The 24,320-nt window shown below is 44.6% G+C and overlaps 1 protein-coding gene across 17 annotated transcripts in view; it reads left to right on the top strand.

Moving 5' to 3' along the window:
- Positions 1–23,963, top strand: part of LOC138959406 (RNA binding protein fox-1 homolog 2-like) — a 71,417-nt gene extending 47,454 nt beyond the window's left edge. For 14 of the 17 annotated variants that reach the window (XM_070330882.1, XM_070330880.1, XM_070330879.1 and 11 more), the window contains 7 exons: positions 140–200; positions 1,698–1,857; positions 4,672–4,713; positions 5,381–5,441; positions 5,969–6,084; positions 18,589–18,658; positions 19,507–23,963. In XM_070330882.1, coding sequence (XP_070186983.1) covers positions 140–200; positions 1,698–1,857; positions 4,672–4,713; positions 5,381–5,441; positions 5,969–6,084; positions 18,589–18,658; positions 19,507–19,551 — 555 coding nt within the window. In that variant the 3' untranslated portion in view covers positions 19,552–23,963. The remainder of the gene's footprint in view (positions 1–139; positions 201–1,697; positions 1,858–4,671; positions 4,714–5,380; positions 5,442–5,968; positions 6,085–18,588; positions 18,659–19,506) is intronic. The other 3 variants (XM_070330890.1, XM_070330878.1, XM_070330889.1) reach the window with 1 other exon arrangement.
- The last annotated feature ends 357 nt before the right edge of the window (positions 23,964–24,320 follow it).

Genomic DNA, 24,320 nt, shown 5'->3' with positions numbered 1-24,320 from the left:
AAGGATAACAAAACAGGCTGTATTCTGGTCCACTTACTTAATCCTGCCATTGGCTTGCTTTGGATGATGAAAGTTTGTGTGTGTTGTGTGTGATTTGTTTGACATACGTCAGTACTGAAATTGAAACTGATGGTTCTAGGTTAACAATGCCACTGCTCGTGTTATGACCAAAAAAGTTGCTGCACCCACTATCCCGAATGGTAAGCTGTCATAATCAGTCGTTCACATTTCTGCAGTCAGATAGAGTCATGACTTACAGCTGGAGCCTTGAATTTTTTATTTGAAAATGTCAGTGTGGAACTGCTGTTTGTTGGAGACAATCCAAGTTTGCACCCTTTTTTTATGCATGGACAAAGAAGCCAGCAGAAAAGTTGACATATTAGCCCTTTGGCTCTGAAAATGGTTTTACATTTTAACTTGGATGCTTGATCATGTGCATTTATTCAAGAGTTGCATGCTGTATTTCATGAACCTATCTGCAAGTTTCAGTAACAACAATTTTCACCAATTTATTCGGTGTGCATTAGTCTCCTTATTCAAAAATGAAAGCAACATTTATTTGTATATTAGAACTAGAAGATAGCTACACAGAGTACACTTCTTTTTTTGGTTCCTTTTTTAAGCTTCTATTATTTTATTTACTAGTTATTGTTTATCATTTAAGTTCCAAAATCTTACTATTTTTCTAAAAGCATTCTTTTTTCTTTCTTTTTTTTACTGTTTGTTTATTTTACTGTTTGAATCGGTCATTATTCTTCAGAATCTGAATTTTTCTTCTGCATGTTGGATTTATTTATTTATTTATTTATTTATTTATTTATAAATGCAGCAAATTGGCCTTTCTTAGTTTGCGTAATTTAGACCCATTACGTATATGCTATTTTATGATTTGCTATCATTTACTTCCCCTACTTTTTTGTTGTATTTATTTATTTATTTATTTATTTATTGTAAATGAGATAATGTTTTTATCTGTAGGATTTTGTTAATACATATTTTAGCAACACTGTTATTAGAGTATTTTTCCAGGGATTAGTATTCATAGTCATACTTTTCTACACATTTTAAAATTCTTTATGCATGACTATGAGTAAACTGGGAATGAAATGTGTCATAATTGGTCAACAGAATGCATACATGTGAACTGTGTTAAAGTCCCATTTCCAAATTTCCTAGTGCTATTAACCTGTTTTCTGCCATGAACACATGTACTTCAGTGCTATTTTGAATGGTCTGGCATGGTCTTGGTGATAGGTATCACTTTTTCTGCCATTGCCAGTGATAGATTTGCAACGTGCATACTGCATCACTCCGGGTTTGAGATAACTCTTTGAGCCAATGATATTCAGCTAAAGAAATCTTTGGTGATTGGGGTGCTGCTTACCTCTTGCATAAAGCCTACCCTTTCTACAGTAAATCGAGCAACTAAATGCACTAAACAATTCACTGTGTTTTACAACAGAGTGAGCTTGACAGTGTTTTGAATTAACTTGTCTTGTAGGTAGAAGCATTGAGCAGTTGAATCAGACTCCCTTGGTTGTCGTGGAATGTGCCCTTTTCTTCTGGAATGTGGATGAATGAACACAGCCTCGTAGGAACTGAACCATGATTGTCTTCTCAAGGGTCTTATAATTCTTATTTGAAACCCTACTGTCTGTGGAGGAAATGTAGCATGCTTGCCTGATTCTGTCCTGCAGCAGCTGCGCTGCGAGGGGTAGCGTTGACACGAGGAAGAGCTGCAGCAGCAGTGGCTGCAAGAGGAGCCTATGCATCAGCGGCAGCAGCAGCAGCTGCAGCAGCCATGAGACATCCCCAACAACTGACAGCTGCACCAGCTGCAGCCATCCAATACACACCGTAAGTGCTTGGAATCTACACATCAAAACTTCTTTCACTTTCCGAAACCTTCCTCACTCTTTTTGGATTCAGTAAAACATCAAGAGTGGTTGATTTGCAAACATTTGAAACATTTATTTATGTAATCATATACTCTCATTCATTAAACGTTCCATGAATTAAGCTCTCTTTATACTCTTGGTTTTGTGACATTAGCAGTCCGTCTCTGTTTTGGTTTTCTCTTCAATCATGTACAATGTTTTTCTAAGGGGTTACTAGTGAATTTAAAATGTTCTGCACGAGTTCCACTAAGCAATAAAATGCACAAAACACAAAAAAAGAAAAGGGGGGGAGGGGGAGTCACATGGTTCACATTTGTGACTCACATGCGAAGCAAAAGTGAGTCTATGTACTCACCCGAGTCGTCCGTCCGTCCGGACGTCCGGACGTCCGTCCGTCCGTCCGTCCGTCCGTCCGGAAAACTTTAACGTTGGATATTTCTTGGACACTATTCAGTCTATCAGTACCAAATTTGGCAAGATGGTGTATGATGACAAGGCCCCAAAAAACATACATAGCACCTTGACCTTGCTTCAAGGTCAAGGTCGCAGGGGCCATAAATGTTGTCTAAAAAACAGCTATTTTTCACATTTTTCCCATTTTCTCTGAAGTTTTTGAGATTCAATACCTCACCTATATATGATATATAGGGCAAAGTAAGCCCCATCTTTTGATACCAGTTTGGTTTACCTTGCTTCAAGGTCAAGGTCACAGGAGCTCTTCAAAGTTGGATTGTATACATATTTTGAAGTGACCTTGACCCTGAACTATGGAAGATAAGTGTTTCAAACTTAAAAATTATGTGGGGCACATGTTATGCTTTCATCATGAGACACATTTGGTCACATATGATCAAGGTCAAGGTCACTTTGACCCTTATGAAATGTGACCAAAATAAGGTAGTGAACCACTAAAAGTGACCATATCTCATGGTAGAAAGAGCCAATAAGCACCATTGTACTTCCTATGTCTTGAATTAACAGCTTTGTGTTGCATGACCTTGGATGACCTTGACCTTGGGTCAAGGTCACATGTATTTTGGTAGGAAAAATGTGTAAAGCAGTTCTTAGTGTATGATGTCATTGCTAGGTTTAGGTCAAGCATGTGAGTCGTATGGGCTTTGCCCTTCTTGTTTAATCTTTTTTTTTATCTGGGGTGGTGACTGGTCAAATATGATTTTCTGTAAAACGTTATGATTTTGAACTGATCGTCATTATAAGATTTTCTGCACTAGACTTTCGAGTATGTTGGTATTTGCAGTCGATTCTTGAATATCAAGTGATCGAAAGCCCACCTTATTGTAAAGCTGAATTTCAGTTCAGTGTTGTCAGTGTTGGAATGATTGAAAATCAGATGTAGACTTTTGACTTCAGCTAGAGCATTGTGGAGCATCATATTTGATCCGCAGGATCTTGTCCAGCAGATTTACCTGGCTGTAGCTCTTTTGCTCAGGGTACAGAGCTTTGAAGAGTTGTAACATGTCAAACGTTCAGAGATGACCCACTGTTTCTTGTGTATTTTTTAAACTGCCTTTTTCTTTGACTGTCTGACAGTTGAGGTGTCTCATTATTTTTACAGATGAAAATATTTTTAGAAAGTCTCTCTCTCTCTCTCTCTCTCTCTCTCTCTCTCTCTCTCTCTCAAGATGAGTAAATGTGTGAGCGAATGAAGTTCCCATCACTTCCCCAAACCCACACCCCCACAATCCTGGTTTGTAAATGCATGGGTGAAACTCTTCCGCCTCAGGGCGGAAATCCGCCAAATGAAATTGGTCAAATAAGGAATTCCTTATTTTGAAAATCTTTAAAAAAAAAAAAAAAATTTTTTTTTTTGCCGGCGATCCGATTCGTTTTTTCCCTAACACAGTGACCGGACATCGCTGAGTCTTTGTTTCACTGGGCGCGCGAATTATCGGACTACAGCTTGGCATTTGTTACCATGTTTAATGTGCAAATTTGTGTGTTTGAGATACCAGGATAGGCCTACTTTTACCCTTAAAAGCCTGATTTTTCGTTTTCTTCCGGGGGGCTTTGCCCCCCTGGGCCCCCCTAGCAGGGCGTTGCCCCTGCAGGGGCGGACAAGGGAAGGGGTTTCTGGGGTTTCCGGAAAAAAAACCAGCCAAAAAATAAAAATATTTTTATGGTGCATTTCTTTATTTTACATTGAGTTTCAATTTTTGGGGTATTAATCAGTGACAAAATCTGCTGCCTGAAACTGGTAATGATCATCCTCAGAATGCACCAGATTGCACCATTTTGCATCTTTTTTTCAAAATTTTCCGGGGGGGCATGCCCCCGGACCCCCCTAGCAAGCTAGGCGCTTTGCGCCGTCGACTCGGCGCGAAGCGCCTTCACACCCATATCTTCACAATATACTTTTGGGAAACCCACCCATAAAATGAACTGATCCGCCCCTGCCCTGCACCCCACCAGGGCTTGGGCGGCCCCTGGACCCCGGCCTCATTTTCCTTATTTTCAATCCTGATCAGTTTCACCCATGTAAATGGGCCGATGGCCACAAGTACAATAAACTATCCAAAATTCAAAGTCTCTCTCTCTCTCACTCTCTGTGCATGTCTGCACCATACTGCATATTTATAATTATTCTTTATATTCAGAAAATGTGCTAAGAAAACTCAGAAAAAAGTTCAACTGACAAGCTTAAATTAAAGTGTTTGTTTGTGTTTGTGCGTGTGAACAGTATACAATTGTACATGTGTTTATGTTCACTCCTGCTGTTTAAAAACTGTGTGAAAACATTTTTAATTTTTCTAAGGGAGGAGTATGTTGACATGTGCAGAGCTATGAGTATGAGAAGGTAAGAACAAGGTGTCAAGAGTGGTACACTTTATTTACTCAAGTTATATTGCACTTTGTTTATCTGTTTAAATACTTACCAAGTGCTGCCTTTGTGTTGATGTCCTACACTGGTACACCTCTCTTCGATTTGTTAGGCAGTCCGTGTGATTGCCAGTTGTCACAAAATGTAGCATTCCACAGTCGCACTTGATGTACAGCAAACTGGCGTAGGCATAGGGACATCCCTAAATGATGTGAAGAAAGAGAGATTGATCACAGTGTAGGTATGACATTAGTTGTCTGCTAGATGCCCAAGCTCCACAATCCTCCATCCAATTTTCCAACCAAAAGTAACTGTGGCAAGATGTATTATGAGACGTATATCAGTTCTTGCCATACAAGTTACACCCCCTGGTAGCCGCACACTGAAAATAACATACCCTTGTGGCGAATGTGCATGAGACAGCGTATAACCTTTTGTAAGCAAGGTCAGTAACTTCATGAATAATCATTAGCAAGGGAAATAACTTGAATTCACTAGTAACCCCTTTCATGCATTATCACATTTTTTAATCAGCTAAGGCAGACACATGCAACTGTATTTCACTGAATGAAGTGCAGTTCAAATTTACTGCTCTGAACTCGTATGACAAGTGGTGATAATCATTTCCCTTTGTTTTGTCCAGTGGTGTCTATCAAGATCCTTTCTTGGCTACTTATGCAACTGATGGTGGAACAAGATATCAGGTAATATGCATTTCAGTGTTATGGTTTGAATGGTGTTCATATGGCAGGAAGAAACTTTTTATGATACAATAATTATTTCACCTGATGCTGTATCTATATTTTTGTTCAGGAAAACAGCAGGTTCATTTCCTTTACCAGAATCATACCTTTCCGACCCGCAGTTCAAATATTTCTTTCCCTGACTGTACTGAAAGGTTAATCCCCTTACTTGGAGGTGAACTTAGTATCATAGATATATAGATGACTGCACAATGTGTAGGGGTGTTCAACTTTATGTTCTAGCTTTTGGTAAATGCTTTTGAAATTTTATCAGCCAAACATACACAACGACATGTAGCAAACAACAACAGACTATATCCTTGTCTGCTACTGGCTTAGTTGCTACTATGAACAAGGAACTTAATTTTGTGTGCTACATTTGTTTCACTCGATTAAAAGTAGCACATGCAATCCTTCAGAGCTGAACTTTTGCACATTGTTCCTTTTAATTTAGAGGCCTATTGTGACTATTTTTGTGTTGTGTTCAGCTGGTGGCAACGACACAGCCCTACGCTACAGCAGCAGGTTACCCCGCAGCAGCTACAGCCACACGCTACGCTATACCTACTGCTGTCGCCCAGCCAACAGCCTACGCCCCAGCAGGGTTAGTATGAATGATTACAATGGTTTTTGTACGATTTGCTAGTTGTTGGTAGGTAAACTACTGGCAAACCTGTCCTGGCTACCACCTCTCGATGACGACCACGTCAAAAAAAAATTTTTTTAATATAATCCACCTTTCCGTAGCAGCTAACTGTCTATAATGACCACTTTTGCTTTTTCCTTTGGGTGGTGGTTTTGGACAGGTTCGACTGCAGCTTTTGGTGTAAGTGTCATCGGTCTACTTATTGTAGTTGTCAGAAGTAAAAGCCTCTGATTGATAGTGCTGTTGTTGTCATGATCAGAGATCAGATTCTATCCTTGTTGTTAGTGGCGTGTATGTGTTTGAAATGACCCTGTTACCTGTAAAGCAGAGCCAAGCTGGTCAAAGAAGGTACTCTATTTTTATGGATTGGTCAAGCCAAATGCACCTTGATTGAAAATGACCAATTGTTTTTGTGGCGGATAGACTATATGACCTTTTGTAAGTTGGTTATGGATGGAAAGGAAAGTGTTGTACAGGCAAATCCGGATAAGACGAAATTGAAGGGACCGAATTGTAATTGTGTCCTATCCGAAATTTCGACTTGGTCATAGTACTAAACTTACGTCACATTACTGACGCATGGGTGACGACATGAACAAACAAGACGCGTAAGGCGAAAATACAATATTTAGTCAAGTAGCTGTCGAACTCACAGAATGAAACTGAACGCAACGCAACGCAGCAAGACCGTATACTCGTAGCATCGTCACTCCACCGCCCGTGGCAAAGGCAGTGCCCGTGGAATTGACAAGAAGAGCGGGGTATTCGTTGCGCTGAGAAGGATAGCACGCTTTTCTGTACCTCTCTTCGTTTTAACTTTCTGAGCGTGTTTTTAATCCAAACATATCATATTAATTTAGATTTACCAAGCACAATGTTATTTTGCATATAGCCCCTTAACTACCGAAAGAAAACGAAAGTGAAACTAGAGTTATACCCCAGAGTGACCGCCCTTTGCAGGTGGCGCCAGCAGTGCTTGGCGCCAAGCACTGTCAGCTGGAATGCGGCACAGGCAACGCGGGCGCGCCACTTATCACTTCACCTCTTTTCGCCGACGTGTACACATCGTCAGTGCCTACGGTCTAGTTTCCTGGATCTCTACCGGTTGTTTTTTCGTCAGTGATTCTATGGCTTATTCTTCTTGGAAGAAAATACATAAAGAAGATTAAGCCTCCTCGTGTCTGTGTCACGGTGTTTTTCCCTACGCTTCTGGTGTGAATACCGTTGGTTTTCTTGTGATCTTCACACGCGACCGGTGTCTTCTTGTTCAGGGAAGTGAAAAATTTTTTCTATTTTTGATTCAGCTATCGTCTGCTTGCTAGCTTTATCTTCTTTCCTAGTTCATTCACATTATAATTATGTCTGGTTCTGATCAGAGCCGGGATAGCACGGGACGTTGGGCCCCCAGCCCGTCCCCCACTCCTAACGCTCTGCGTAAGCGTCGTTCCAAACAAAGAAAGTTGGATCTCCTCCAACAAAGGTTGTTGAGTGCGCCGATTTCTGGCCGCTCGACCCCGGAGCCCCCTTCCCCTTTGAGTGGGGGCTCCGAGGTTCAACCTTCTCTCTCTCACCCGCCTTTACGGAGTGAGACCCCCTCTGGTCTACTAGTTGGTTCCGGGGGGCAGGCGGGTGGTCCGGTTTTGACTGACTACCCCCCTCCCCCCGGTCTTCAGGGTCAAGGTCCGGACCAACTGCGGGGTCAAGTCACGGAGGCTTTGGAGGCGGTCTCAGCGCTCCCCTCCACTGCCTCCCAGCTACCTGCAGCGTCCTCCGCAGCTCTCTCTGCGGCCTGTCAAGTCTTACGGGACGCTGGTTTCCTGGGGATTTCATCTGTCCAGTCACTCGCAGCCCCTTGCGTGATATCGGACTTAGATGGCCTGGTCATGTCGGTTGACCGCTCCTCTCCCAATCACGGGGACGCCGACCGGACCACGAGCCTGGACAAGGCCCGGTCAATAGGCCCGGGCGAGTCCGCGGCCCGGGCCCCGTGCTCTCGCGGGGCCGGGGCCGGGGCCCGGGCCGCTGGCCTGGACGGGGCCCGGGCCCCGTGCTTTGACGGGGCCTGGGCCCGGTGCTCCGACGGGGCCCGGGCCGCTGGCCTGGACGGGGCCAGGGCCGCTGGCCTGGACGGGGCCCGGGCCGCTGGCCTGGACGGGGCCCGGGCCGCTGGCCTGGACGGGGCCCGGGCCGCTGGCCTGGTCGGGGCCCGGGCCCCGTGCTCTGGCGGGGCCCGGGCCGCTGGCCTGGTCGGGGCCCGGGCTCCGTGCCCCGACGGGGCCGGGGCCCGGGCCGCTGCCCTGAACGGTGCCACGATTTGGGACAGCTCCCGTGCCGCTCCTCCTAACGGGCCCGCGGCCCGGGACGGTTCTGATGTGGCCCCCCCTCATGGGGGACATACCTCACAGGCAGTGGCCTCCTCGGTTCTGGCGGGCTCTGGTTTCGACCACCCCCAGGACTTTGATTTAGGCCTGCCTTCCGCCTTTCAGGAGTTCGACGACATCTCGTCCGAGGATGATCTGTATCCTGACCTTCAGCTACCTAAGGTTGCTGACACATCTTCAAACAGTCTTCTTTCAATGATGTCCTCATTCAAGGAGGAACTCTTTTCTCTGAGACGCTCTGTCCAGGGTCAGCTTGACTCTCTCTCCTCTGCAGTCCGGGGAGGAGGTTCCGGTTCTATACCGTCAACCACACACTCTGAGAACCCCTCGGCTCCCCAGGCTCCACACCCTGGGGGCCCTCCTTCTCCTCCGCTGGCTCTTTTTGAGTCAGAGGAAATTTCTCCCGAGGACCCGTCTGCCGACAGGTCCACGGTGACAACCACATTCCTCAACCTGTTGGCGGACAAGTTGGGAGACGGGGCGTTTTCCGAAGGCCAGTCCTCTAAGGCTAACGCTCGGGCGGCCTTCGACTCCATGCAGGGGGGTCCCCTGAGTGACAGGCGTTCGCGCCTACGACTGACCTGTCACCCTAACCTTCGGTTGGCGTGGGACCTCGTGCTCCAGTCTTTCCGGTCTAATGATTCGGACAAGACTGGCAGCACTGTCCCCCCAGAAGCCCAGGACACTGCTCCCTCTTTCCCCAATCCTAGGGATCCTTTTTCTTTCCCTAGGATGACTTGTAAAAGTGGGGGTCAGTTCGCGTTCGACTCTAGCACCCTCCCCTTTCAACACACCAGTAAGGCGGTGGGTGCCGATAACGAACCTTTTCGGGGCTCTGCCCCTGCAGTGTCCTCCTTCGCTTTGACCCCGTTGGCTTTTTCGCATTTGGAGGGGGTCGTCAGCGACTCTCTTCAATGTCTCTCCAATGCATGGCATTGGTCAGACGCTGCCATCAACTCGACGGGTACGGTGGCCTCCGGTTCCAACCTCCGGTCTGGTTTCACGCCCCTAGCTCAGGTGGACGGTAACCAGGCCGGACACGCTTTTTCTGCCCTTAGGGCGGCTATGACCTCTCAGACGGAACTTCTCCTCCGTCTCAGAGCACAGCTGCTCGCGCTGTTCCGGGACGCACACCTTAAGTCGTCCTATCTCTCACCTGAGGAACGGCGTTCTTTGCGGAACACCCTGACCACGCCGTCTGCACTGTTTAATCCCGGTACTGTCAAGGCCGTGGTTGAACAGTCGCACAAGCGGCGTCAGTCAGATTTCTTGGTAGGGTCGCGGACGTGTTCTGCCCCCCCTCCCAAGCGTCACAAGGGCAACCCACCCAAGGATTTCCGCCCCCCTGCCACTCAAACTTCTTCTTTTCAACCGGCGCGGCCCACTCGGCAACCGGAATCTCAGAATTTTCGCCGCCCTCAGCCCGTCAGGCAGAAGCGGCAGAAGGCCCGGAAACCAGGGCAGAAGGGCCCCCAGAAGCGGCAGCCTCCTTCGGGTCCCTTTTGACTCGCCCCGCCCGCCCTCCCAACACCCCGCCCCTCTCCTGTCCTCCGTGGGCTCTCTTCGACGTGCTCTCCCGGCTTGGGAAAAACACGTTCGAAATCAGTATGTGTTGAGAGTGGTACGGACGGGGTACTCCTTCCCTCTGGTTTCCCCCCCTCCTCTCACGGGCGTCCCGATTGTGTTCCCAGAACCAAGCGATCCCTCTCGGGCTCGTGCTCTGGAGGCAGAGGTCCGGGACCTGTTGACAAAAGGCGCCATCTTCCCGGTGTCCAACCCCGGCCCGGGATTTTACGCCCGTCTCTTCACGGTCCCCAAAAAGAACGGCGAGTTCAGGCCGATTCTCGACCTCTCTGCTCTAAACGAGCACATTCAAAAGTCTCCTTTCAAGATGGAGACTCCCCCCTCTATCAGACTTGCCATCCGGCCGGGGGACTGGGCCACGTCTCTCGATCTATCGGACGCTTATTTTCACATCCTGGTCCACGCGAACGTTCAACACCTCCTCCGGTTCGTCTGGTCAGGGGTGGTCTACCAGTTTCGGGCCCTCCCCTTCGGTCTGTCTCTGGCCCCCCTCATTTTCACCAAGGTCACCAGAGAACTGGCTGCCTTGGTCCGGGCGGAGGGAGTTCGCCTGAAGCTCTACCTGGACGATTGGCTGACCCTGGCGGCAACCCAGTCCCTCTGTCGGACTCACTCGCGCCTGGTCATGGACTGGACTTCAGAGTTGGGCTTTCTGATCAACCACTCCAAGTCCGACCTCCACCCGTCCCAATCTTTTGTCTATTTGGGCATGTCTTTCGACACGGTGGCCTACACGGTGGCTCCCACCTCAGCCCGTCTCGACGCCCTGACGTCACGGATTGCGCGACTCAGTGCTCGCCGCACCGTGACCCTTCGTCACCTTTGCCAACTCCTGGGTACGATGGAATCTCTTTCCCCCCTCCTTCCCCTGGGGAGGGTGTTCAAGCGTCCCCTCCAACGAGAAGTTGCTCTCCGGTCCTCGAAACCACCTGTCTACTCGCAGGTGATCACTCTGGGTCCGTGGTTTCTGGCTGGTGTCTCTCAGTGGTTAGACCCGGTGTGGCTGAGGACCCCGGTACCCATCCAGCCCCCAGCCCCTCAGGTGTTTCTTTTCACGGACGCCTCCAAGACCGGCTGGGGCGCTCACCTCGATCTTCTCGAGACCTCCGGCCTCTGGAGCCCTCAGGAGTCTCTACTCCACATCAATCTCCTCGAGATGGAGGCAGTTCGCCTCTCTCTCCTTCAGTTTGCTCCTACCCTTCGGGGAAAGTCTGTTCTCCTTCACGGGGACAACACAGTCTGCCTAGCTTACCTGAAAAACCAGGGGGGCACACACTCAACGTCCCTCTCGTTGAAGGCCGAGCAGATCTTGCTTTGGTGTTTCCAGCAGAACATCCTCCTCTCAGTGCAGTTCATCCCGGGGAAACTGAACTCCCTCGCGGATCTCCTCAGTCGCCGAGATCAGATCTTGCCGACCGAGTGGACCATCTCCCACAAGGCCCTTCTTTCTCTGTGGTCCCACTGGTTCACTCCGTTATTGGATCTCTTTGCCACCCGGTACAGCAAGCGACTCCCTCTGTACGTGAGTCCGTTTCACGACCCCATGGCCTTCGGAAAGGACGCGTTCGCTCTGCCATGGTCGGGTCTCCAAGCTTACGCCTATCCCCCGACGGCTCTGGTAACCCGCGTCCTAGCCAAGTACGCTCAAGAGAGGCCCACACTGCTTTTGGTCGCGCCCTTTTGGCCCACGGCAGCTTGGTTATCCGAACTGGTCGCGCTCTCCCACGTTCCCCCGTTCGACCTCAATCTCGACTCGCTCAGTCTCCTGCAACCTCGATCGGGCATACCACACCCCGCGCCCGACTCCCTCCGCCTGACCGCCTGGCTTTTGTGCGGTCAAAACTGCGAACATTAGGACTTTCGTCACACGCTGTTTCCTTGTCTCTTGACGCTCGGCGTCCCTCTACTAATAACCTTTACTCCCTACGCTGGTCCACTTGGGTTTCCTTCGCTGCCGGAAAGAAATTCGACCCATTACAGCCTTCTCCAACCCAGCTGGCTAATTTCCTTTCCTCCCTTCATCTACAGAAAGGTTTCAAAGCTTGTACCCTCTTAGGGTACAAATCGTCGGTCACCAGTACCATCGCGGCTGCCACGGGGGTTAGGCCTCTCCATCTCATTCATTCTTCCCTCATCACCAATCTGATCGACGGAATTAAGAACCGTTCTGTGCGCAAAACAGTCACCTTTCCCAAATGGGATGTTTTCCTCGTGCTTAACGCCTTGAGGTCTCCTCCGTTCGAACCTCTGAGCTCTGCCTCCCTTCGGGACCTCACTCTCAAGACCGTTTTTCTTGTTTCGCTCGCAACTGCTCGCAGAGTCAGTGGTATCCACGCCATCAGTGGTCTCCCACACGATGTCGAGTTTGCCCCTGATCTTTCGTCCATGACTCTTTCCTTTTTGCCTGAGTTCAGAGCAAAAAACCAACTGGCTGATGTGTTTTCAGCCCCCCTCGTCATTCCCTCTCTCACTCGGGACCTTGACCCTGATGATCCGGATAGGTTTTTATGTCCCGTTCGGGCCATAAAGGCCTATCTTGACCGTACTGCTTCTCATAGGGCCACTAAACGAGCCTTGTTTATCTCCCTTCTGCCTAACATGGAACGAGATATCTCCAAGCAGACGATTGCTCGCTGGTTAGTTTTTCTGATCAAACAAATTTACAAAAACGCTAACCTGACACGAACGACTCCGGTTCGTGCACATGAGATCCGGGCCATCAGTTCCTCACTCAGTTTTGTTCGGGGGGTGCCACTGACTCAAGTCATGCACGCAGCCTACTGGAGGTCTGTGTCTACCTTCACAGACTTCTACCTCCGCACGTTCTCGGCTAGACGGGGAGACGAGACCTACGGCATCAAGAAAGCTGTTCTCGCACAATCTCTGGTCTCTCTCTAGGTGAGTGTTGTCTCTTACCATAGATATGTGGATATTTTCAAATCCTTGGTTCATTCAGACAGGGGCCAGGTCCTTAGGCGTTCACTGCGCGTGCACCTCTGCCTTCCCCCTGCTCTGACAACCTTCTTTTGGAAGTGATAAGGCATGGGATCCCAACCTCCTCGGTGGTATTCTATGCAAAATAACATTGTGCTTGGTAAATCTAAATTAATCATGAAAATTTATATTAATTTTCTTATTTATTTATACTTACCAACACAATGTTATTCTTATTGCTCCCTCCCTCCTCCCCTCTTCACATGCCTATTCGGTTTTATAGGTGAAGTGATAAGTGGCGCGCCCGCGTTGCCTGTGCCGCATTCCAGCTGACAGTGCTTGGCGCCAAGCACTGCTGGCGCCACCTGCAAAGGGCGGTCACTCTGGGGTATAACTCTAGTTTCACTTTCGTTTTCTTTCGGTAGTTAAGGGGCTATATGCAAAATAACATTGTGTTGGTAAGTATAAATAAATAAGAAAATTAATATAAATTTTCATGATCTATATGTTTTTGGAATCAGGAACCGACAAGGAATAAGATGAAAGTGTTTTTAAATTGATTTCGAAAAAAAAAATTTGATAATAATTTTTATATATTTAATTTTCAGAGCTTGTTTTTAATCCGAATATAACATATTTATATGTTTTTGGAATCAGCAAATGATGGAGAATAAGATAAACGTAAATTTGGATCGTTTTATAAATTTTTATTTTTTTTTACAATTTTCAGATTTTTAATGACCAGAGTCATTAATTAATTTTTAAGCCACCAAGCTGAAATGCAATACCGAAGTCCGGGCTTCGTCGAAGATTACTTGACCAAAATTTCAACCAATTTGGTTGAAAAATGAGGGCGTGACAGTGCCGCCTCAACTTTCACGAAAAGCCGGATATGACGTCATCAAAGACATTTATCAAGAAAATGAAAAAAACGTTCGGGGATTTCATACCCAGGAACTCTCATGTCAAATTTCATAAAGATCGGTCCAGTAGTTTAGTCTGAATCGCTCTACACACACACACACACAGACACACACACAGACACACGCACATACACCACGACCCTCGTTTCGATTCCCCCTCGATGTTAAAATATTTAGTCAAAACTTGACTAAATATAAAAAGAACAAAACAAAAGAACTAACGAACAAGAAGCAAGCTGACTGAAATGTCACTCGTGAATTACGTCACTCACCTAATTTTCTCAGCATGTACTGATGTAGCCTACACTCCTCCTTGCTTTCCATTCCGTGAAAGCGAATCACAGGCACAACAGTTTGGAGTTCATTTGTTAATATTTATAAAACCGTGAGAGCACATCACTGTACACATGAAAGTAAAAAACCACCACCATGAAAAGAAAAATGTTTGTTCGATGTAAACACTAAGACTATCGCCGTATGTACACTCTTGCCAGTCCGATCAAAGCACGCGGTCTCCCTACTTCTTGAAGAAGTCCATGATTGTCGTCTGTTTTCTTCCTTTCAACGCACCTTTCTCAATTTCTCCTTCCAAGAAACTGGCCTGGTCGAGAGACGTTTCATGGACAGTGTGCGTCAACAAAAAGTTTGTCACAGTCTTAATGGCTGCCAGGGCATCGGCGAGAGAGGGTGGCTTTATTTCTGTGTCGTCGTCATCTCCTTCGTTGTCGTCTTCTTCTTCGGCGTCGCCCTCTTTCATCGTGTCGGCAATGTCTTTCACTGACACTTCACAAGTGGTTTGCAAGTCCGCGTCAACGCTGATTACTCAGCGACAGTCACATTGCTGCATTCCGGCATCACTTGTTGGACTCGAGAGAACAGAGACTCGAGATCAGAGTCTTGTGCCAGCACATCTTCTTCATCACACACGGTGTGTGTCACACTTTCACTGACTGTGTGAAATCCGGCGTGTCGAAAACAGTTGGCGATCGTGGTTTCGGTTACCATTGTCCATGCTGTTCGCGCGATTTGCATTGCTTCCAGGAGATTGAGCTTGAATTCAAACAGGCCTTCGGTGATTTCTGTTCGCGATTCAAACTGTATCAACAGGCGTCGCAAAACAAGGGATCGGTAATAATGTTTGTAGTTTGCAATGATTCCCTGATCACATGGCTGCAGTTTCGAGGTGGTATTGGGTGGCATGAAAACAAGCCTCACGTTGTCCAGATTTGGCTTGCCATGTGCGGGGCAGTTGTCCATAAACATCACAATTTTGCGTTGCTGCACTTTCATGCGCCTGTCCAGCTTCAACAACCATTCCTCAAACAGAACAGTCGTCATCCAACTTTTCTTGTTGTTCCGATATTCAACCGGCAATGTTTTGACGTTTTTAAAGCATCGCGGCTTCGCACTTTTCACGATGACCAACAGTGGAATTTTCTCAGAGCCAGTCATATTTGCGCAAATGTGCACAGTTATTCTGTCTTTCGCAATTTTACCCCCTGCACACTTGTCACTCTTCAGGGCGAGTGTTTTCGAAGGCAGGCACTTGTAAAAGAGCCCAGTCTCATCACAATTGAAGACGTCAGTGGGATCATACTGAGAAAGAATGTCAGGCAGAGTGTTTTCTGTCCACTCCTTCACAGTTTCATCAGAGACTATAGAGTATACAGAGACGCTCCATACGGTGCAGAAAAGTGAGACCGGAAGCCCAGTGGCGCCACCACGCGGAAACATGGAACCACCTACTTTCTCTTTCCACAGCAGTGGTGATATCGTGCTGCACAAGCATGGTCGCGCCAACGCGAAAACGCAGTGGGGCATGGTGTTCGGCCATCAATTGCTCAAACGCACATGCCAAAGGCTTGAGGATGTTCAAATTTCCCAAGGAAGAGAGTAGGTGAGGATTGTTTCTTCAATTTTTCTCTCGTTAAATGTTGGAAAATCAGTAAAAGTTGTAGCGTCGAACTGCGTGTAGATCTATTCTACCGGAACAGTGAAAACACACAATGTACACACTACAGCCTCAAACCAGTCCAAGCTGTGCATGTTGGTACTAGTTTCACATGTATAAGATTTATTTTTCCTCTACTTTATCTCATTTCGGCATGCCAAGTCTGGAACTGATAGACTGATCTAGTGGCAATACGGTCGGTGATCGATTAGGGTAGACATAACCATCTCGTTTGATTGACACGGCCGTCGCGGAGTTATAGAGTAGATCTACAACGGCTTGCAGCTGCGAACGTTAGGCCAAAAATAAAAAATTGTCTGTTTAGGGTAACCCGACCGACCCTATCGATTTGGCGCCGACCCAAAAACTTTTTTTTGATTTCAAAAAAAAAAAGAAAAAAAAAGAGGTAAAAATGCTAAAAAGAGACATTTGGCGTTTCTTTCTCTCCCTTTCTCTCTGTTTTATTTATACGTTAGTTTTGAAACATGTATTCATCAAATATAAGAAGTGAATGTTCAGCCAACATAGCATTTACACACACACACACACACAAACAAAAAAAACAAAAAAAAAAAATTACCTACCTACCGACCCTACTTTTTTTGGTCATGTTACCCTAAACAGACAATTTTTTTTTTTGGCCTTAGTATCATTTATCATGATTGATATTTTGATTGTAAATGACGGCGGGGTGAACATATATACAATGACATAATGACATTTGCACACAAATCAAATGAAATAAATCATAGTTCATACACGAACTAAGACATTACATTTCAAATAAAATATACCGTAGGCTTACATGAACTAAGACATAACAACACTACGTAGCCGAAATGCTTTGTACACATAAGCTGACAACTTTCGAACAATACCTTCATTCACAGATGCCAAAAGCATAGAAAACTTGTGTAAACTTGGGTTTCTATAAAACTTAGCAGGAATAAACTGGCATCGCAAATCACGAAGTGCGGGGCAACAAAGCACAAAATAAAACTCATCTTCTTTACTTTCCCTGGAAAAAAGGGGCATAACAACATATCCGCATCGTCTCTCTTATATCGATTAACGTGCACAAATAGTTCTGTTATTCCACCTCGGAATCTTGCCATAATAAGAGAGAGAGAGAGAGAGAGAGAGAGAGAGAGAGAGAGAGAGAGAGAGAGAGAGAGAGCTTTCTGAACAAGAAAGAAGCAACTGAAAAGAAATAAGAAAATCATCGATCGATCAAGATTCTTTAAAGTCAGCCGGTTTAGTCACAAGAATTACAGTTTTCCTTACATGATAACTTCTTAGCTCCGTGTAATTGACAACCCATTTCAGTTTCGATGTGCTGGGACGACACCAAATAGACTAAATGCCTTAGTTACCGATTTAACCGGGAACTATTTCGTTAAACGATTTATTCCTGACATATTTTCTCAGGCTTAACTGACCATGTATTCAGTATGTATTTGTATTTGATTAAAACACACAAAAATAACGACGGTTAGGTCGTGAAAAGAGACTGACTTGAATCATGTTTGCATAACTACAGCGATCCAGCGAATATTGCCCAAGAAAATGTGATTTAATTTTAATCTATACCATTTCTGCGGTGTTTTTATGGTCATTTAAAAAGGATGTTCACAAACAAACATATTTTTTCATCCAGTTACTTTTTGCAGCACTGTCAGCCGGACAGAACAGACAGTATGTTAATATAACCGTGATATAAACACAGCCGACAGCAGCCGCGAAACGCGAGTTTCCTTGTGCGGCAGGGTGTGGCTCTTTTCCCGCGCTGGGCTGGCCGGTCTCAATTTCGCACCGCAGCGCTAAGAAGGATGACGCGTCTCTGTATACTCTATAGTCTCTGGTTTCATCACAAACACTAGCAGCTTCTCCACACACCCTGCGAAAGGTGATGCCTTTCCGTTCCTTGAATCTTGACAGCCATCCTGAGTTTGGCACAAATTCGATTCCTAATTCCTCGGCAAGACTGACAGCTTTCTCACAAAGAATCGGCCCTGAGATAGGCAATCCACTTGATCTTGCTTGTTTGAACCAAACACAAAAAAAATTTCTTTTCCGTGACTCTGCCATGATTGTGGATGAACGCAAGACTGAACAAAGACTGAATGAGAGGCAACCCACAATTTGAATTCTTCTTCTTCCGTATAGTAACCACGTGGTTCACCCGTGAACACACACAAACACACACTGTGAGTACCACTCGCCCCTCCTTACTCCTCGCCCCCTCCTAACTTCAGTTCATACTTTATTGCGTGCCGACTGACCAGTCGGTGTGGCGTCCGTGTAGAGAAGAAGGGAATAAGGTTACACAATGCGCTAGTGTGAGACGCCAAGTTTCGTGTTTCGAGTTGCTGTAGTAAATATAGAGTAAACTTTGTCTTTGGGACTGACTTTCTGTTGTGTGCTATCCGTCTTTCGACTTACGTAAGAGAAATCCCATTTCGAGCTCAGGGTACTTTGTACACATAGATAAAGAGGGATAATTCCGGACCAGAATTTCTTTGTGTGCTAAGCGAATTTTTGACTTAACCGTTTGTGAGTTAGCTGGATTTGCCTGTATTCCTTGTTTAGAATATTTTATGCCTGTTTCATACATAAGCTTTTTTCTTGTTTCGTGTTTACATTTTTTGGCTGAAAAATAACATTGACCTTCTTTCTTTACCTGCTGTAGGTATCCCGGACGAGAATATGCTGCTGAACCTTACATTGGACACAGTATTGGGCCAGTTGCAGGCTATGGGGTACTACTTATTTTGTTTTTTTGTCTCTATCTCAGACTCTGTATATGCATCAAGATGCTTTTCTCTGTTTATTTGTCTGAATGCATCAATCACAGGTACCATTTTTGAGTCACTTGAGAAAAAGTGACTCTATGTAATCGGTCAGTGTTAGTCTGTCCGGCCGGCCGTCCGGCCGGCCGTCCGTAGACACCACCTTAACGTTGGACTTTTCTCGGAAACTATCAAAGCGATCGGGCTCATATTTTGTTTAGTCGTGACCTCCAATGACCTCTACACTTTAACGATGGTTTCGTTGACCTTTGACCTTTTTCAAGGTCACAGGTCAGCGTCAAAGGAAAAATTAGACATTTTATATCTTTGACAAAGTTCATCGGATGTGATTGAAACTTTGTAGGATTATTCTTTACATCAAAGTATTTACATCTGTAGCCTTTTACGAACGTTATCAGAAAAACAAGGGAGATAACTAGCCTTTTCTGTTCGGCAACACACAACTTAACGTTGGGCTTTTCTCGGAAACTATAAAAGTGACCGGGCTCAAATTTTATGTGAACGTGACTCATTGTGTTGTGAATAGCAATTTCTTCCTGTCCATCTGATGCCTCATATAATATTCAGAACTGCGAAAGTGACTCGATCGAGCGTTTGCTCTTCTTGTTGAATATGTAAAATTGATATTCTTTTGGACAAAAACTGATCCCAATTTGTATGGTCAGAATAATTTTAAATGCAGTACATCTAAATTCCAACTTCTAACTTTCCAAGGCAATGGATGTGTGACGTCCAGAACAATGATGGGAATTTACAAATATAATTAGGCTAATCAAAACAATTGTTTTCTCTTGCAGGCAACAGTGTACAGAGGTGGATACCAAAGGTTTGCACCGTACTGAAGCAAGCTTGGATGACATGAGGAAAGGAGTTCCATTTCTACAGTTCTTCCACACAGATGGCAGAAACATTGTGGCCCTCTTCTGTCAATATTCTGACCCATACATTGAAAGCTACAGTGTTCGTCTGGAAAATGTGGTGTGGAGCAGTTTAATACTTAGTCTTCTGTCCGACCACAGCTGTGCAATCAATATGTACTAGACAGATCAATCGAACTTGGTGCTTCAAGTTCTGTATCTCTCTTGGACTACCTACATGTCTCCTTTCTTTGCTATTTATCCTTAACCCCCCATTATCCCAATATTTTCTAAATCTGTTGCTCTCTTTCCAGTCAGTTTTCTGTCTGTTTTCTGTCTTTAGTTGGCTCCATACCACAGAAAGACAGTACACACAAGAGAGATTTGTCTGTCATGAAATACTCAAAAACAATGTTGCAAGCTTTATTTTGAACAAATATATCTAGTCATGTCTGTGTATTCTTTTACCTCCAGTGGTTATTTTATTTGTACTGTAGTCTTCAGTTATTGACTTTGTATCCACTGATCTTGCTGTCTTTGTCTGTATATGTAACTGTGCCACAGTACCAATATTTCTTCTGCTGCCTATTTTCACAGGTGCGGTTGCCTGTGTTCCGTTTCATTTTTTGCTAAAGACAGGTTAGTGGGGAATATTTTAAGTTACCTTATCATGCTGTGCTTGTATTTACATGAGTATTGGTAATATCTGAAAGTTTGAAAACAGAAGATACATAAAATATAGTTTTAACAAAAGCGCCCATAAACGTTTTTTCATGTCCTTACCCAGATTTGTAATATACCCTATTGAAAAGCAAGCCAGGTTGTGTCTGGAATAGAGTACAGACATTGCTAGGGGGGGGGGGGGGGGGGGGGTAGGATAGGATATTTAAAATGCAATTTTCTTGTGTTTCATGCTGAGCATGGTAATGAGAGTTTCTTTTAGCCAACCCTTTTGCTTTATGTGCTGCTTTTGGTTGAATCCATCAGAACAGCAATGGATTTTAAACAGTTAGTTCAACAACAAGCTCTAGCTAGTACAAACCTGAATAAAATGTTACAACTTATCCATGTAAAAGAAATCCCTGCGCTCTTTTGTAGGTGTTGCCGTCTTGCAGACTTGCAGAACTTTCAAAAACCTCAGACAATCCTTTGTCAAAGGATTTTTCATGTAATTTTATCAAGTTCTTCCCATTTCAACTTTTTCTTGTGCCAGTGAAGTATTTCAATCATCTGTAAATACACATTATCACTCATATCATGTTCCATATTTGTTTCATCACATAATTTGTATGGGATGTTTGTCTTGCAAAAGTCAAAAACTTACAGGTAGTCCTGAGACGGGGACACTAAGGAAGGATCATTTTGTTTCCCAAGTGGTCAGCGGGCGTTGTCCTTTATGCTGAGATAGGCAATGTGCTGGTTCTGCACGTGACTTTAACTGCTGTTGATTATTGAATCTCTACACTTACATAATTTTTCTGTTTGTTGAATGTCTTTTACTTGAGAATGGAAAATCAAACGAATAGGTGTGTACAGCTTGTTTTGAATCGGTGTTCACATAGTATTTTAGACTGCCAAATTGTTTACTGAACAGCTGTGAGTGGTCCTCTTTCATCAGCGTTTTACTTATGTAACATCTCTGACAAATCCTCATAGCAACCCATCAAAGATCTGATGTGTCGGTGTACCTGTAAAGTTTAAGGTGGGAAACTGCGATTGGTGACTGGAAGAGAGACTGTGGAATACATGAAGTTGCTGTCAGTGTGTGTGCAAGATAGTGTGATGTCAGGATGCCATGTTATGTAGGGGGTAAGAGTATAAATGTCTGGGACTTGTTTGTGTACACATTACTGGAGTAATTTGAATGGTGCTATTTCGTTACATTTTACATAGTACAAAAGAAAAAACACAAACGCTTCCTGTTAGAAGTTGATGATAGCCATGGTATGCCCGTGCAGTCAGTTTATGACTTGGGCGCAGAGTGCATGCGAGACCGAAACTCATCGTAACAGTTCTGAAATTGCCAAAATAGTCTTGCCTGTTTTTCTTCAATTAGCCACATGAAAATCTGAACTTTTTTTGTTGCAAAGTTCTTAAACCCAAAGTTGTAGCAATTGGGAAGGGATGTGGTGATTATGTATTAAATGGCTTCCCCACAACTTCCAGTGATATTTCTGTGTATCCATGATCTTTTAAGGTTAGCATCTTTGTCAAAATAGTTGTTGCTGTTCTTTCAGGTTATATTGTTTGAAATTTCAGCTTTTTGGATGACAAGTTTTTTGAATTTGTACTTGCAATTCTGTTATCTACTATTTATTTATACATTTTTTGACAACAACAGTTTCTAAAGTTGATATATTGCAAGAATCAAAAGTTTTAATTTATTCATTAAAACAATTAAAACAAACCTTTGTTACTTTCATACTTGGTTTTCGCACGATACACTGTGTTTGGATAAACAGCCAGCATTTGTTCAGAGGAAATGTGTAGTCGGCTTCCTTTGGGATGGTTAGTCTTCTTGACACATTGTTGTTGGATATGATTCAGAATGTTTGCCTGTGTGATGGTTTGAGTGGTTTTGATATATTGTAGTCAATCTGTTCTTCCATAGATCACTCTGCCTGCAGACATGCATGTGACCCTGTGGATGCCAGCGTGTTTGTTCTGTAACTGTGCAAGCCAGTCACTGCCACTTCAGGCCTGTAGTCGTTCGTGTGACATCTAGTCTTCTGCGTTTCTGATTTTTTTTTTGGCTCCCTTGGCGAGTCAGACTTAAGGCGACTAATACAAGGTTCAGCTCAGCAAATGCTTTAGTTGCCTCATTTTTATTCATCACATGTATTTATACTAAGTGTGTACTGAAAGTCATTTTCAAGACAGCAGTTCTAAAAGAGAAATTGTCTGGCTGAAGTTGAGAAAGCCCAAGTTGAGTTGGTCATTGAGATAATAATAATGTAATGTTTTGTCATCGGTAATTTGATGCCGTTGGAGAGTAGGGTGAGTTTGCTTTATCGAGAAAGTACTACCTCCCTGCACAGTATTGCTATCAGTGTGTTGTAAATGTGCTGCTTTATGTTGAGCATGAGAATGTTGGAGGGGATGGTGAGGAGATTGGCAGTCTGCAGGCAGGATGGTCTCCATTCGCATGCCCCTTGAAAACACACACAGGTGGCAAACACTTGCCATGTTGAGACAGTTGTCAGCATTTCAGAGAGTGGCTGTGGTATTCAGTGAATGCCACGCGAGTGATCTGACTTATGTGGATGCCATATTGTTCTTCCACGACCCACCCCAAACCCCCTCCCTGAGGCCGGGGGCGTCTCCACTCCTAGGCATGCTCTTTTTGCATGGGGTGCTTGATTTGGTCTCTTGAAAGCCAGCTTCATGTCATGGAGGATGAATAAAAACTTTGTGTTTTTCTAACCCCGTTTTTGCTCCCGGATCTGTATGGGAACCCCATTTTGGATTATTAACCACAGGAACAAATCTGATTTCTTTTCTTTCTTTTAGTTGTTTTTGCTCTTTGTCTTGTTACAAAATGCTTGCTGAAATGCTAATGAAACTTACACTGTATTTTCCCCTCCTATCTTTCATCCGACATGCGTGTAGTGTGGGTTGCTGCTGAGATCTAGGAAGACATGCTCCCGCTAGTGTTGACATGGTGTTTGTACTTGTACCTGTACTACGTCTGTTTCTCAACCTGTATTGATGCTGTTGTTTACGTAGTACTTTACTGAAAAAGGTGGGCTTGCCAGTGGACATGCATGTTACCGGTATTGCTGCCACTCAGTGACTTGCAATCAAACTCCTGGAAAAAAGCATGATGGTGGGTTTTACATCATGTATGTTTGTATCTTGTTTGCACACATTTTTAACTCTACTTGTGTACAAAAAAATAATAAAAACTTTTTTTCTCTTGAACCGTATATTCGACGTATCATTGTGTAGTAGTCAGCATCTGATATCAGAATGTGTAGTCTGTACTGAAGTGGAATGAAATATTTGCCGATTTGCATTAACATGTTCATGATAATTGCCATTATTTTGGGTTTTTTTGGATTGCCGCCTTGCCATTACTTTTGTATCATACTTGACATTTTGCTTGCCCTAGTTGACTAGATTTGAGGCTGCACCACTTTGGGGTTTGTGCTTGTGTAGTACATGTATGTTTTTCTGTGTCTAATGAAAGTTCTGTTTTCATCTTTCCTTCATTTCCCCCCATTTTTCTGGTATGCTGCCCTTTGCACCTTTAATCTTTCTGTTCAATTAAAATTTGTAGATGTGGCACGAATTTGAAAATAAACTTGTAATCTTCTTTATGCTCTACACTAGTTTGTACTAGCCCCTTCTGTGGCCATGAGGACTTCCATCATTAAAAAAAAAAAAAAAAAAAACAACGACCATGCATTTTATGATGATGAGTTTGAACTTGACCAAATTTGAAAGCAAACATTTTGAAAAGTCTAGTGGGTTCAGAAATGAAACGGATTTAAAAGCTTACATGATGGAAGTTCTTCATGCCATGTGTGCTGAATGTTGTTGATGCATGATTGAAACATGGCCAATTTATTTGGAATCTGGAATGTGCATGGGCGTTGATTGGCATGACAGTCGGTGATTGGTGTTGGTTTTGAGTTCCAGCAGGTATACTAATTGACCTGGAAACAGCCATTGCAGTCATTCGTTTGTATTTTTGTATGTCTGTGCTTGTGTGTGTTTGTCTGTGTGACCTTTAACTAACAGTGCTTGACATC

The sequence above is a fragment of the Littorina saxatilis genome, linkage group LG2, assembly GCF_037325665.1.
Source record: "Littorina saxatilis isolate snail1 linkage group LG2, US_GU_Lsax_2.0, whole genome shotgun sequence".
Lineage (NCBI taxonomy): Eukaryota > Metazoa > Mollusca > Gastropoda > Littorinimorpha > Littorinidae > Littorina > Littorina saxatilis.
This window is presented reverse-complemented; position numbering and strand designations above follow the sequence as displayed.